This window comes from Accipiter gentilis, chromosome 7 (genome assembly GCF_929443795.1).
Source record: "Accipiter gentilis chromosome 7, bAccGen1.1, whole genome shotgun sequence".
NCBI classification, from domain to species: Eukaryota; Metazoa; Chordata; class Aves; order Accipitriformes; family Accipitridae; genus Astur; species Astur gentilis.
This window is the reverse complement of record NC_064886.1, coordinates 40,989,625-41,005,124: the sequence shown is the minus strand read 5'-3', so window position 1 is coordinate 41,005,124 and position 15,500 is coordinate 40,989,625. Positions and strand designations below refer to the sequence as shown.

Sequence of the window (15,500 nt, the reverse complement as noted above, 5' to 3'; positions counted from 1 at the left end):
CTGTAGGCTACCTTGGGCCAGCAGCTATCAGTGACTAACAGGAATGTTGTGATTATTATGGCATCTAAGTTCAAGAGAATGACGAGGTATTCAGATCTTCTAAATTGGACTACCAGGCCCTGGCTTTCCTTCAGACCAGGGAAAAATATGTTTGTACCACTTATTTAATTGGCCATTAATGCTACCCCTAGAAGACACCTCATTTAGATGTGCTTTCTCCTACTTGTTCCAGTTCAGCTCTCATACAGTCATAGACAAGACTATCAAATCAGTGTTGTTTCCTCTAACAGCTTTTTCCCATGTTTTAACGACTATAAAAACCAGAGAGTTCAGAAAGATAGAGCTTTTATTTCAAAAACAAATCTGAAAGAACAGAGGAACTGCTAAATTGGGTCAGAGATCCACGTAGCCCAGTGTCCTGGTCTTCACGGTGGGGAGCCGCTGGCAGTTTAGGAAAAATACCAAAAGACAAAGCATAGAGCGATCCCTCCTAGTGCACTCTTCCTGCAATCGGCTGTTCAGAGGTTTCCTTTAAATTGCCTCCAGACCACCATGGTTAGCAACCACTAAAAGCTGCACAACTAAAAATGTATCTCATTTCTCTCCAAATCCCTTTATAACCTTGACCTCCACAGCATCCTGTGACAATGAGTTCCACACCCAAAACTGTGCATTTTGCAGGGAGTAACATTATTTTTTTTCTGAAAGCTGCTGCTTGCTAACGATGCTGGGACAAGCTTGCAAATGCTCACGGGGGAGTGCTGTTGGTCGCAGGGTGCCAGGAGGAAAGGTCGGGTCGTTTGGCTTTTGAACCAAGCTGCAAATTTGGAACCAGCTGGGCGGCTTCATCCCTGTAAGAAGAGCAGCGATGGTGAGTTGGCATCCTGCGGCGAGGGGGAAGAACCAGACACCCACTCTTTAATTTCTAACATGGTTTTGATTTGGAAGCAGATATGAGATGAGAGCCTACGGGAATTTTGTCAGCGTTGCCAAATTAAGCCTTCCTGGGGTGGATCTAGAAATGTCCAGGACTGTCCAGACTTGCAGAAGGTGCCTTTTTTGGGTTTTAGCTGAGATTTTTTGTGCTAGGTCACATCCTCCACCATGCAGGTTTTGACAGTCAGTGAAGGGAGTGGAGCAGGTACCTGGCAGCAGCTACAGCCACGGTTCTTAAGTTCAACCAGTTGCCTTTGTTTCATGAGAGAAAAGACTCAATAGGAAAAAGGCTCTGGTAAAAGACTGTGACAATCACGTGGCAGGAGAAACAGCGCTTCACTGAGAAGCACATACTTTCTCAATATAATCCTTTCCCCTAAAAGAGGCATTCCTGTATTGATTTTCTGAACATTTATCTGTTCTGTGCTCTAGTCTGACAAATACTTGTGTGAGCAAATTTCACCCTGTAAAAGGTTAGCCTGCTGTTTGGGGTAGAGGACTCATTATTTTTATAATGTGACCGATTGCTGAAATAAGAGTCTCCAGAATGGACCATCACCAACTTATGTATGGAGACCTATACAAAATCCTACATAAACCTATACCACAAACAACTGAACAAGTGCCCATGGTCTGTCTGTATGTATGAAGTGCTTGCACAATCATTCTTTTTCAAATAATATATAGAGTGTTTGTCAATTTAACTAAATGAACAACATATCTTTACATCAGATAAAAAATCTGTGCATTTATGCTTCAAATATCTGTGGAGCTGTAGCCACATCAATATAGGAGGATGGGAATTCTTTACCTCTTCTTGCCTGTCATTATTTTACCTGTAATAAAATTCAACCAAGCCCCAGCCTTGCATTAACCCGTTCAGTCGGAAATCTGCAATGCACTCGTGGAAAACGCCACTTCCAGTCAGGCCGTTATACACCATGGGGCAAGCTTGCTTATCCAGCGTTGCAGAAACATCAAAGTACTTGCCACCTTCGATAAGAGTAAAAAGGAAAGAATGTCTCCAACCTTCAGTACTATTTTACCTCAAAAAATCCCAAGATCTATTATTTTTGCATATGGTTTCTTCTTATGCAATAAGAATAAGAGCAATAGTTTTCCTGTCTGCTTTGTAAATTAAGTAAAATCTTTGATCAAGCCCTATTTCCAGAGCAGCTGAATCCACCTCATAATACGTTTTGACATCCAAAAAAGTGAAAATCGCATCATTTATCTGGATTAGCATAAGCAACAGTCACCACAAATAGAAACTGTAACTCTCCCTCTGGTACAACTGCCTGTGGCCCTGATCCTGCAGTGGACACAACACTGTTCACCAATGGGACACTACATATGACTTAACTTAAGCACAGAGGTAAATTTCTCAGGGTGTAGGATGATGCATTTAGCTTTCCAATTTGCTCCAAGGATCACATAGAATTTCACTGAATAGTCTTTCCTCCAGCAAATGAGCTGCATGCCAAAAAGCTGAAGGCAGATATAATTGGGCTACATTTAGCTTACCGGCAGTAAAACTGACTCCATATTCATCCTTGATAACACCATCATCAGCCATCTCAGCCAGTGAGGCATTGGACCACTCGATGCCAGCCTTCCTCCCATCGGGGAAAAAGACATAACCTACAGTGAGGCTGAAAGGGAAAGAAATGGAGCAGGTTTAACGTTCAACCAAAACTCAAATGGACCAGCACATTGGCCTTCCAGGGGAGCTCAACGCTGAGCATGGCCTTCATCCCTGGAAAGCAGTAGGAATAAATAAAAAAGGTTATATTGTGGGATATTGCAAATGCTGAGCGGGGGAAGCCACGCACGCAGGAAAGATGAGGCTTGCAGGAAGGATTGTGGTGGGCAAGTGGGACAGGCAGATCACTTGGTCCCACTTGGTCCCATGGCCATGAACTCTGGTCTTTAAGCTTCTGGATGCAGAGAACACCAGCCAGCGAGGCAGGGCTCCCTGCATAATGCCCTACTATGGAGACACACCTTCTTAAATAGCTGGAAGTGCTCAATTTGTACCTCTAACTCATCTAGACAGAAAGACAGGCAGCTGAATCAGCAAAATAGTAATTGAATGGAAAGGAAGTAATTGAAGGTAAAAGCTGTCCTTGTGACTGATTTCAAATGGAAAATTGGGTGGAGGGAGTGGGGAGCAAGAAGGTGTGGATGGAAATCGGGCTGTACGGGTTCAAAGCAAGAATGTGCATATAAGCATCCTGCAGAGCAACTTCTGCCACCTTTAAGACATATGTTTTTAGCAGCTTAAACTTCCATGGTTACTTACTTAGTTGTTGTAGCTGGCATATTAATAACTGTTAAATGTGCTGCAGTCCCATCCTGTAAGAGAGCGATAAAGAAAAAGCAGTCTAATTTGAGCGGACTCATTTCTGTGGGTCATACACTGACTTGACCAAGATGACACTGGATATATCTCAGGTTATGCAACGTGCTATGACTTTATACTTTTAAATCTTCTCAATACATCATCCTTGAAAATCTGGCTGCAAATGAGAGTCCAAGAATAAAACCCAAACACGTTAAGGACAAATTAAGGACGTTAAGGACAACAGAAAGTCCACAGCAAGCAGACATAAGAGGAGAAGGGAAACAATACCTGCATAGATGTCAGCTAGCCATGTACAAAACTGATGGGCAAGCTACCAAAGTTGGCCCTGCTTTGACCAGAAATCTCTTTTAACCTATATTATTCTATGCCTGAGAGCAGCATACAGGAAAAATGTTAACTAAGAAAGAGGAATCTCATGTTTTTATTCATTTCTCTTCCATCCCTGAGTCTGAATCTCATCATGCTGCACTTAGGCTGCTCTGAGGCAAATAAAAGCCTAGAATGTGATGTTATATATGTACAGACACTCAGGGTATGAGGACTCCAAACTTCAATCAGTGGTAAACTTTAATTCCTTCTTAACAAACAGTCAGATAGCTTTTAATTAGGAGAGGAAGAGCCACAATTATTTTGAGTCCTGAATAACTATGAAGAAAAGGGAGAGGTTACTACATGATTATATACATAGCAGTGCAAAAGCACAGTCTTATCAAAAGGTACACAGGTATATGTTAAATCACAGCAGGTACCGGATCTGCACATATGCGGGATTTTCCAAGGTGAGTTTTTGTGCTGGCCACCACATATCTGGGAAAAGAACTTTTATTCTGAATTCAGCCTTAACTCCTGCAATGCTGCCTATAATAGAGAGTTCCGATTTCTTTACGCCTGTGTTGGCAAAGGAAGGCCTTTTCAGGAGCATCTGTTTGGGTTGCATGCCAGCTTGTAAGGTCGGCGTTCAGCATTTCCCCAGGCTGTGTGCTCCCAGCAGCCACAGCGCTGACTCTCCTCCAGCGTAGCCACAACGGCAAAGCAAAGAATTAGAGCTCAGCACAGGCAGAAATACTTGCCGACTGCTGTCATGAACGCTTAGGATGCCTTCAAACACTTCAGGCTCTCAATCAGTGTGAATCGGCACTGCACCAACTCCACAGAGCGCTGGATATTTGTGGCAGCCGAGAATCTGTCCTGTAAAGCTGCCTACCTAATTTTTCTTTAAAAAAGCCAAAACAAACAGTTGCAAGTTACCAAAACAACTTTTGGTTCAACCCGTGCAGCAAAATCTCAGTTTTTACAAACACGGCTCTGCTTTTGAGAGCTGCTCCCAACACTGATACGGGCTCATGATGGCACCAGTTAGAACTTCTGATTGCACACCATGGATGCTCCCAATGCCTTATTTCTAGTTATTTAAATACAATTGACAAGCTCAGGAACATCACCATTTTCATGGTGAAGAAGCATATTGGCATGTTAATACCCACCTCAAAGTGTGTCAAAATCATGACGTAACGGTAAATCTCAGACCAGTCCCGGATACCTGCAAAAAAGAACAAAATCACCCACCCTAAAGTTCACCATTGCTGGAAAACATGAACTAATAGTACCTGACTTGACATCAACTTTGGATAAATAGATATCCTGTAATTGATAACATGGGAAGCATATGCATGTCCCCAGAACAGTAATGGCATTTCCTCTGAAATGTCTTAACTCCAAGCCCAGTCATGAAATTGGTTATTTTTAAAGATAATCTTTAGCCCCACTGTCCTACCAGTACCGGCTATAGGGAAGGTAACCAAGTGAGTGAGTTGCTTCTGGTGCTGTTACCGTAAGAGTGGCTCCGAACGCCTTTGAGAGAAAGTTCGGTTTTCTCATGATTTTCTATTTCAATTTCTCCAACAGACTGGCCCCACTGCTCATGTCGAAAATGTTGTTCCCTTTGTCTGGAAGAAAGAAAAGAGTGAATTGGCACAGGCAAAATCAACGATTCTCCTATTCAAGCAGCCTCAATGCCAATCTGATGGACTTACATCCCAAAATGAAGGAGATAGAGCATCTGGATCATGGCTATGCCAGATTTTCCACATTATTAACCACTTTTACATTTCCCAGTTACCACTACATAATGTCTATGAGACACCTGAGAATGAAACAGCAACAAATTCCCACCCTGACAGACTACAAAAATGCCCTTTGTTTGAAAAAGCGCTGTACTACCAAACAGTTGCTGCTTAGAAGTCATCAGGTATCACCAAAGACAACACACTATTGGTATACATACTCTCTGCTTGTATTTAGACAACATGCTATTGATACTCATATTTTCTTCTCGTATTTTCAGCTCTCTGAAGCTTGTATAGTAATTAAAACACCCACTTTGGCTCTCCTTTCACACAATTATATTCGATCCTTTGCTTAGATATACCTGCACCATTGACTTTGGAAGCGACCTAAATCAGGTTGTTAGCAATGAAAAAAGACAGAATAAGAAATACTCCTTAATGCTCAAGGTTTTAGAGACCGAAACTGTGGGCAGATCCCTCCACCCGCATATTAGGAAGATCCTCCTTAGAGGTTGTCAGGTCTGGTATGGTAATGAATCCAGGAGACACCTGACATGAGCCATGTTCTTTATTAGCTCAATTCAAATTAAACCCACCTTCTAAAATCACCTAAAACAGACAGACTCTGAAGAGATCCGTAGAAAAATTACTATTAACCCCAGAAGAAAGTAATCTTGCCTCTCACTTTTTGACCCTCTGGAAGAACTCGATGGTCCACAGTTCCTGGGCAAATGCACGTGCAAATGTGCTGGGGTGACTGTCGACACTAAAGTTAAAGACTTCTGTGAAGTTCTCCCAACTATGAAAAGAGGGGGAAAAAATAAAAGACATTATTAGCTTTCAGGTCATACTAGGCCAAATTGTGCACTTGCTACCCTGACAGTGGCACTCTTTGTATTTTATGATTATTGGAAAATTCTGATTTTTGTCATTTTAAATCTGTAACTACTTTTCAAGGAGGAAAACAAAAGGAAACCGAGAAGAGCAACAACAGCCTACAAGAGTCAACAGATTACCTAGGAAGGGAAGCCGGCAGGGCAGAGCCCCAAGGAAAAGCATGCTGCTTTCTCTCATGTAGTCTGTTCAGAGGTAAAAATACAGCATTACTCCAGACATGTTGTGCTACTTTGACAGCTAATAATTTTTTATCAGACAAACAGAGTCCATAAACAGAAAGAGAAAGCAGAGCCGAGGGCTTCATGTGTTACTTTGTGCACTTGACCCTTTGAAAACCGTAACCAAATCTCTAAGCATGAACTCACTATACATCCCAAAGTAAATGTGAAACACTCTTACTGGAAAGAGAATTTAACTGGTACGAGTTCACCTTCCTCTTCGCTCCACTGCTGTCGGTAGGGTCCTTTTCTGAAAGGCAAAGCACTATGATTGCGTATCATTCCTAAACAAACAGCAAAATGTTTCTTACATCTATGTAAACGGATGCAATAGGAGAGACTGCAGAAGAATGATACTATTGTGTGCTAAGGTAGAATAGTAATGGTATGTATTAGTAGCTGTATTTTCATTCCATAAGAACTAATGCGTGCTATTGTTACCAAATAGCTTTTGGTTCAAGACGGTTAAATGTATTTCCAGACAGTGTTAAAAAAGCCTTAGTCTTCAGTGTAGGTAAATGAAACTATAGAGTGCTGCAATACCTGAGTAGTCCGTCGAAGCTTATTTTCCAGCATGTTTGGGGCTCTAAGTATTCAATAGTAAGCCCTCCTCCACTCCAAATCTCTTCAGATTCATCACTCACCATCATGTTTGGATGTTGAGGGTGCTAAAAAGACATTTCAGGAAAACATTTGCTTAATTCAATTGTGAGGATGCAACGTGGGTGAACTCCTGCTCTGACGGTCCTCTGCAGGAGGAACATTTGGTTGAATTGGCTTTTCAGTTCTACCTGCTTTCTAGTAATCAGATTTTCAGAGAGGGGAAATTGCATCTAAACCACCTGAGTTATAAGATAACACATTATTGTTTCAGATAATACAACTGAATTACTTGTGTGACGGGAGGTCGCTGCAATAACTCAGCTCCTTATGCTAGTGACTGTCAAGCTTACAGCCAAGCTGATACAGGGCTCTGGGAGTAAATTTATTTTTAAGACTGAATCTGATGAAACTCTAAAATGATTTAAACTTCTACTGCATGCAAGCTCCCCAAACTCTTCAGCTGCTCTTTGAAAACCATGTCTTGTTTCCTTAAGCTGCCACCTTACTAAAAGAGAACTTAAGCCTGTTGCTGTAGGGAAGGATCTAAGAAGGTCCTGAACTTGGCTGGCAGTAACAAAGCCACAAAGTAGTATCGTTACACTAAATATTACTAGAAAACAAAATAATGCATATCAATCTTCTCTTTTATTATTTTCTGCAAATAGGATGTCTCCTGCTTTTTCTGGTCATGGCTACTCAGAGAAACAAATTTGTGAACATAAACATAGTTGGGTGAAAAGGGATTTATGCCAGATCTTCCCTCCTTCTTTACTATGTAGTCACCTATTAAGAAAAAAGAAAATCCACAGTCAAAATATATGATTAACACTGTTTTCTTTTTGGCAAGAATGAAGCAGATGTACATATAACTCCCTAAAAGCTTTCCTTTCTCTTTTATGCAGGCAATTCCACAATGTTTTTTATAGGTTTCATTCATTAAAAAGGGGGAAAAAAATCAACCATAACCATACAACGTAACTTATTAACCAGGTGCTGCACATTATCAGAAAGACTGAATGCTCAAATTCTGCCTGGAAGACTTACCAAGACACTTTTCAGAAAAATACATTTTGTGCACATTAGGGGAAAAAGGGAATGAGTGTCAGGTACCTACTCAAAAAATTAGACATAACCAGTAATCTGGCCAGTTCTACACTGCCCTTAGACACAGCACTGATGTCTTATTGTTAGGATGTTAATATAGTGAAGCAGCAAAGGACATGAATTTTTGCTTGGGATCCTAACATGGCTTCAAGACAGGAGTTAAGCACTGCTCTTGAATGTCATCCCACATCCACCACTTACTTCAAACTCTCCTATTCCATCCACCCTCAGGAAGAGCCACATCTCACAGATCCCATTGGGACGTTTTGCAAGACGAGCAATCACAAAGGTCTTGTTGGTCTCTGCAAAGCCGGTGAAGTAAACCGAATCGAGTGCCTAGGGAGAGGGAAATGGATTTTAGGTGCAGGTGGAGGCAGGAAAGGAGGGGGAGAAGATGAGTAATTCTTTGTTTTCCGTAGGTTTCTTCTCGGGAATCAAATTTTACTTTCACTTTTTATATTTAATAGCAGGCAGCCCAGCGAACGGCCAGAGAGTTTTGCTAGCAGCAGCGAAGCCTTGTTCATAACACAGGGCAGTCCATGGGCTCAGAAAATGACAGAGGTCCATAACATTTAGGCAATCTGGCATACAATAATCACATTGACACAGAAGCCTTTTTCCTTTCTCATTTGCCCATTTCCTCATTAGGGCAGACACAGAAAGCAGAGAGGGGGCAGACGAGAAGCAGTTTTAGAGAGGGAATATAATTACTGCATGATAGCCACGGACAAGGTGAAATATTATCCTGAATTAAGATGATAATTTTGCAATTAGAAGTTCCCTTGACCAAAATCCTTACGAAATGTGCCCTCAAAAAGAGTGTCTGTGAGGATGAAATTGAGCCACAACCATGCTGTTTCCCCACCTAGCTTCAAACTGTATATAGGACAACTTATACTTAGGGGAAACTTAGAACTAAAATGGGAAAAGGAACAGAAAGAAAGAAAATCAGAGGAAAGCCAGCACTTTACTAACATGATTAGCAGCTGGGCTGCTGTAGGGCCAGTTAACACCGCGAATCTCAAAAACTATTAGGCACAGAACTCCACGACTTCAAATGCAGATGTATATCTTCACATATTTGTGCAGAACTCGCTCAAAGGGATGTTTTACAAGCTGGAACATGGAAATTAAGATTTATGAATGCGTCTTTGGGCATGGATGAAGTTCTGCTTCTGAAAAATGATTCACTGTAAAATGCAAAAAAAACAAACCTAAAATCAGATTATTATTGCTCTTATGCATACAGATAAGGTGGGATTTTGAGGGCACAGAGTCTGGAAATACACACAGAGTGAGCCTGCTGGATGCCGGTGCAAAAATTCAGAGACATCATTTCTGGAAGTATTTTCCAGATCCATTTTTAGACCTCTCCTGTAAGTGTTGCTCCAGTGCTGCTGCTTGGAGGAGCAGAGAGGAAAGCACAGAGCCCTTGGCTATATCTCAAACCACCCTGGATGTCAGTTTGATTTGGAAGGTGGTGTCACTCCTGCCCTATCAAATCTGGTCAAGACTGGCAAAACACTTCAAAACGCTCCAAGCAGCAGCTTAATTAGTAGAAAGGAAAAGCTAGAGAAAGGAGCTTCTTTTTTTAAATGCTAAGCAGAAGCCTCAATGCATTTGTTAAATAATATGACTTAAGGATTCCCAGAAGGCTCCAGGAAATGTTAGCAAGAAGTTGATTTTTCACTGAAATTGCTTAGCATCTGAAATCTCAGCTGGCATCTGCAAGCTGAATCTTGATGAGGCAAGGAAAACCGAGGGAAATCCTGTCTCATCAGCCTTTCTGCTTCCCCCTCTCACCAAATAACACAGCAAAGCCCACCCAAATCTCCCCGTTAGGCACAGTGAGTATTTTGACGGGATGGTACACGAACACAGGCAAGGTGCAGGTTGCAGGTAGAGGGTTTATTATTTATTAAGCAGACAAGTCCACCTGGAAAATTAGATTCAATTCACTTAAGTGTGCTAAAATCAAAGGCTTCTGTGTCCCGCAGTGTGCCTGCTTTTTCCCATCGACATCAGCTGGTCTGATTTGAGATAACCCTGCAAGGGACAACCAAGGTGACATCCCCAACCTGCCCTCCCTGGGATGTGTTGAAGCAACAGGGGGGGGCGAGAAAAGGTGTGAGTCCCAAGGCTTTAGGAGTTGGGCAGTGGGGGTGCAGGATGCAGGGAATGGGGGTCCCCAAGGGATGCAGGTCCCCGAGGGATGCAGGTCCCCGAGGGATGCAAGGTGCTGGGGTGCAGGGGATGCAGAGGGCTGCAGGTCCCTGATGGACATGGGTTCCGCAGATGGAGGTGGCGTGGCTCCAGGGGGGTGCAAGGTCCTAGGGGATGGGGGTTCCAGGGATCGGGGGGGGGGGGGAGAGGGGGGGAGATGCTGGGGATGGGGTGCCAGGGTGCAGGGAGATAACAGGGAAGGGAGTCCCGGGGAAGGAGGTCCCAGGCAAGGGGGTCCCGGGGAAGGGGGTTCCAGGATTGGGGATACCAGGGGGGTAAAGGGGACACACAGGACACTCACGTGGGGGTCGGGGCGAAGTGGCCGCGGCCGCCGTGTCTCCGCGGGACCTCCGCCGGCCGCCCGCTGCCTCCCGGCGCCGTGGAAAAGCAGGAGGCAACCCAGGGCCCAGCGCTTCAGCGGGGCCCAGGTGCCGGGAGCAGCCGCTCGCCGTCCCCCGAGCAGGAGCAGGAGCCCCAATAGCCCCAACAGCCCCAGTAGCCCCAGCATGGTGGGGAGCGGAGCGCGGAGCGGGGCGCGGAGCGGGGTGCTGGATCCCCAGCAGACGCCGCCTCGGGGCCGCTCACCGCTGTGTCCCGGGACCAGTCCCGGTCATTTCCGCGAGCGGGATTGTCCCAGCTGCCGGAGCGCTGAGGTCATGCTGGGGAGTTGTATGTGCTCTTTTTTTTAAAAAAAAAAAAAATAAAAAAAAAATTGTTTTTTTTAACTTTTTAAATTTTTTTCTCCCGAGAAAAAATCTCAGCGCGCATTTCGCCCAGCTGGATGGAAGCGCTCAAAGGGAAGGTCAGGCAGTTCCCACTGGAGAGGCATGGCCAAATTTCTAGGAAATCCTCCAGGTTAAATGTTGTGGTGCGGGATAGGTGGGTTTGGGGTCTCCCCCCTGGGGCTATCGGTGGGTATGAGGGCAATATCAGCGGCTCTTCCCCAAGGCTGAAGGTTGGGGGTGTTCCCAGCTCTTTGATTCGGATCCCAATTCCAGTTGTACATTTTTATTGGGCTCTCAGCGTACGGGGGTCCTTTGCTTGCTCCCGCTGCCAGCTCCGGCCAATGGGCAGCGAAAAGGCTTGGCAGCCCATTTCATCCAACTTACCAAAAAAAAAAATTAAAAAAATAATCGCAGCGGGCATCCCTTCAGCACCTCTTGTAGGTACCATTTCCACAAGCTGTATTTTTGAAGGCTTTTTTTTTTTGGCTGGCTGCACGATAGATCTTTTTACTCCTTTTGCAGTTAGCAAGCACTTAGTTTCATTTCCCTACACTAAAATAAACCCAGCCTCTCAGGAGGGGTTGAAATATAGCTGACCTCACTTTGGAGAATGATGGGGCTCTCGGAACCCATGCTTACTTTTGTTTTCTGAGTGTTTTGACTCCCTGTTAGCTCTACAGACTTTCTCAGCGAACTTCCTGGTACTTGAAGAAGCATTTCTTGTACATTTTTATGCCTCATCTCAGTTGTCCCTCAATTTGGTTTTAGAGCCACCTCTGCTGTGGTTTGTGTTTAACGGATCAGTGCCTATGGTTCTTTTGGTTTTCTTCTTTGAATGCAACTTGCTTTAAATAACTCCTTGGCTCTGCTGCTTCTCCTTGCCCTTTATCTAGTCTTTTTTGATACTGATGCGCACTTACTCTGCCTCTATGATCATGTTTCTGTCTATCCTTCAAAAGCTTTTAGTGTCTTAGATGTTCCTTTTACCTTCTTAAAAAGCTTCCTTATTTTTACACAGTTCCCCTTTTCTGAGACCGAGCACAACCGTTCTGTATCGCTTTATTGCTATCCACGGACCACATCAAATCAAAAGCAGAAGGGCAGGGACTAAAAAGCAGAAGGCACCAGAGATTAAGACAATGAGGCTCAGAAATTTATTTCTGTAAATGGCCATTGCTTCAGTTAAAATTCAAGGGGTACGTCTTAAAGTTAACCGCAGACAGTAGGCAGAGAGCCAGAGAGATAATGAGGTTGTTTTCTTACTTCAGATTGTGTCACGGAGGGACTGAAAACGGTCTAAAAATAGGAGATGTGCCACAATGTTATCACCCTGCACCTGCAGCACAGCAGATATGGTTCAGTCCAGAGAAAGGCTGCAAAGGGAATGAATTATGAAAAACTGCATTTATTTTTAGTTAAAATTTAAACACAATATTGACACAAAGCAACATTCAATGGGGAGAGATCCACACACATGACAAACCTTTGGGACTTTACAAACATACCCATAATTAAACCCTCGGCGGCTCTAGTCTGTTTGAGATGTAAGGGCCTATGGCAAATGAGAGATTCTTGTAAACTCTTCCTTTTTTTCCTAATGCAATCCACCAGCAGCTTTACTGCCCTTTGCCAAACTGTTGGAGTCCTTATACAAATCATCTGAATTTCAGTGTTTGCATTTCTGAGCTGAGGATAAACGGGGCATGAATATTTCATATGTTCCTCTGATATGTGAAGTATTCAAAACCTCCCATAGTCTAACCAACGCATCGGTGAAGGTATTGTGGCTGTCTCCATGGAATTTGTAACAGAGATAAGCTCCGTTCCTTCCTACGAGGACAGGAAGCATGGAAACAATTTGCTTCATGCAGCATTATGTTTCAACATTTCTTAGGTAATTTGTTTGAGGACTTGAAGTTATCTCTGGCAAACAATTTATCTTGGCAATATTGTTTGCTGTGGAAATGGGTTCCAAACCAGCAGGACTTGCAGAAGAACCAAAGTCCTGACATGTCTGGTAATGTTTTTAGCATGGCAAAACCAGCGCTGTGCATATTAAAACAAGTCTAAGGTCTGCTCCACACACTTGGCAAAAATGTGGGCAGGAAAATATTCACCTGATTTGTTTAATTTCAGGAGGAGTGAGTGCACAGCGCTAAAAATACTGTGAACAAAGCAAGCTGAATTTAACCATTTCTGGTTGGCATAAATTTGCTAACTTGCTCTTAAGCATCTGCAATATTGACCGTCAAACTTCTCATTGCATAGTGAACACCTTAAACAGCACTGCCTCTTTTAAATCCATCTGCCTGGCAAAGGAAATTGGTAAGTTAGGACTATGTTCCATCAGAAAAAATACTTTGGCACCCTCACAAATCAAGGGCCTGCAAAATCAGATTAAGTGTAGCTCTGAGGTCCAAACTGGTTCTCAAGGACTTTGCACTGCAGTGAGCACTGACTGTAGTTGCTGTGCAAAGCTATCCAGTCTCTCTAGCAGTGTCTGAACAGAAATCAAAGCCAAGAGAAAAAAACTGCATCATGGCCTCTCCTCCTCAGAGAGCTGCAAATGTAACTGGATTTTCAGAACTATATCCAGAAATAATGGCTAGACTCACACCTCTAGTATATACTAGAGAGCCAGACATGCCTGTATTTCAAGAAAACTCAGATCTGGGAAAGAATTTCCCACTTTCAGCCTATATTTAAGTTGCACATCATTGTATGTGATGTTTCTTTAAAAAATTGTCACATAACTGCCTTGTCTATAGACCTTTTCTCCCTGCATTAGCATCTGGAGATACACTGTTTGCCAATGTCATATGGCCAGTATGACTAACACTATTTAGGCTCCCCCAGGGCTGCAGAAATAAGTGATGCACCATCCAGTGGACAAACGTGCTAGCTACACTGCGGTGACAAGTTACTAAATATCAGTTCCACCCAAATCGACTGCAAAACTTCCACTGAATTAGCAGCTCTCACTGATAAAGCGTGTGTGGGAACTGCTGAAGTATACAACCTCCTGGGTATGACAACATGCAGAGTCCTGTCTAGCTGACAGGGCTAAAAAACCACAACACAGTACCTAACTTTTTCGTAACTTCTGGGTAACTGTCATCTATCAGCTATCCTGAGATAAAAGCACAAGGAAGGCAATGCGTTTCAGTTTTCTCAAGGGTTAAGGTCACTATAATCAGCACTGCACCCCTATAAGTATGTACCCAAGAAAAAATGCTTTTCTTCATTTTGTTTTCATTCCTGGGTAAATGACGTATTAGTTGTATTAAGGGGAAACATGGAGGGAGATGGAAGTTTTAGAAAAAGATGAGCTCTTATGATTTTGTAGCTACAGATGTTCACAGACATTTATTTGAATAGCAGAGACATTGGCACTGACTAATTTCTTTCAGTATGTAAAACCCAGCTGTTGGGAAACAGAGGACAACAAAACCCAAGCTCTTCTAAGTCCCTAGTATTTCAGCACAGAAGCAGAAGGAAATGGGGGGAAAAAAAAAAAGAAACACACCTAGACATGTGGGCTGCTGTATTTTATTGTACTTATCAGCGTACACAACCCCTTATGTGCTCGCTGCCCGTGTCCCACTAGATGGTGTTCATGCTACAAGAGAAAAACAGGATGCAGAAGCATGCCTGAGCTATCCTGATTTGTTTGTCACCCTTCAGCTTTTTTATCTTTATGTTTTAAATGTATCCTCAGCTCACACACTGCAAGGTTTGCTATTCTGCATCTAATTTTTAAAGCTACTGGGTATCTATTTTTCCCAACAGGCAGTGGGAAATTCTGAATGAGTCTCATGCAGTAGTATTTCCATCTAAGACAATTTGTCTAACTTCACGGCTGATGTTGAAGCCTAGGTTGACCAAATTTAGTAAACGGCCACAGAACAGGCCCTTGACTTAGGTGCCAACCACCCTCCTGAGACTCCCTGAAGCGACGAGGGACTGTAACGAAGCATCACCATGAAACCGTGTGTAGACGTAAGGCAACAACCCTTCGTGGAAGGACTGAAGTAAACCCCACTGGATCTGTATTCGGGTATCACAGGTGCAGGTAGATGTGCTGCCGCTGCGATGCTGCCGGCGAGGAAGACTCGAGCGGGATGGAGGCAGGACTGTCCCTCGGGTGCCTGCTCCCCAGGGGGATGCAGTAACACGGTGGCTTCGGGCAGGCCGTGGCCCGTAGCCCACCCTCACGGCCGCGGGCTCTGCCTGGGGAGCATGAGGCCGAGGCCTCCCTGTCAGCAGGCCCCGCACCTTCCAAGGCATTGCCTCGGGAGCCTACGAGTCCAATTTTGTCCTCAAATGGTGATTCTCTGAAAAATCTGAGAGAAAAACGTCCAGC

General features: G+C 43.7%; 1 protein-coding gene across 1 annotated transcript; it reads right to left on the bottom strand.

Annotated features, from left to right (window-relative positions):
* Nucleotides 1–328: 328 nt before the first annotated feature.
* Nucleotides 329–11,016, bottom strand: LOC126041272 (uncharacterized). The gene is made up of 11 exons (XM_049806701.1): nt 10,714–11,016; nt 8,391–8,525; nt 7,026–7,150; nt 6,664–6,732; nt 6,053–6,166; nt 5,132–5,247; nt 4,786–4,841; nt 3,239–3,291; nt 2,461–2,588; nt 1,773–1,929; nt 329–851 (listed from the first exon to the last, which is right to left on the bottom strand). Exons 1-11 carry the CDS (start codon nt 10,918–10,920, stop codon nt 749–751), a joined length of 1,263 nt encoding a protein of 420 aa, XP_049662658.1. The 5' UTR covers nt 10,921–11,016; the 3' UTR covers nt 329–748.
* Nucleotides 11,017–15,500: the final 4,484 nt, after the last annotated feature.

Coding starts and splice junctions, on each gene's coding strand:
- LOC126041272 (XM_049806701.1), bottom strand. CDS start 10,920: ATGCTGGGGCTACTGGGGCTGTTGGGGCTATTGGGGCTCCTGCTCCTG. Junction 3,292..4,785: donor TGATTTTGACACACTTTGAG/GTGGGTATTAAC, acceptor GCTCTCTTACAG/GATGGGACTGCAGCACATTT. Junction 852..1,772: donor TTGGTTGAATTTTATTACAG/GTAAAATAATGA, acceptor CTCTTCTTACAG/GGATGAAGCCGCCCAGCTGG.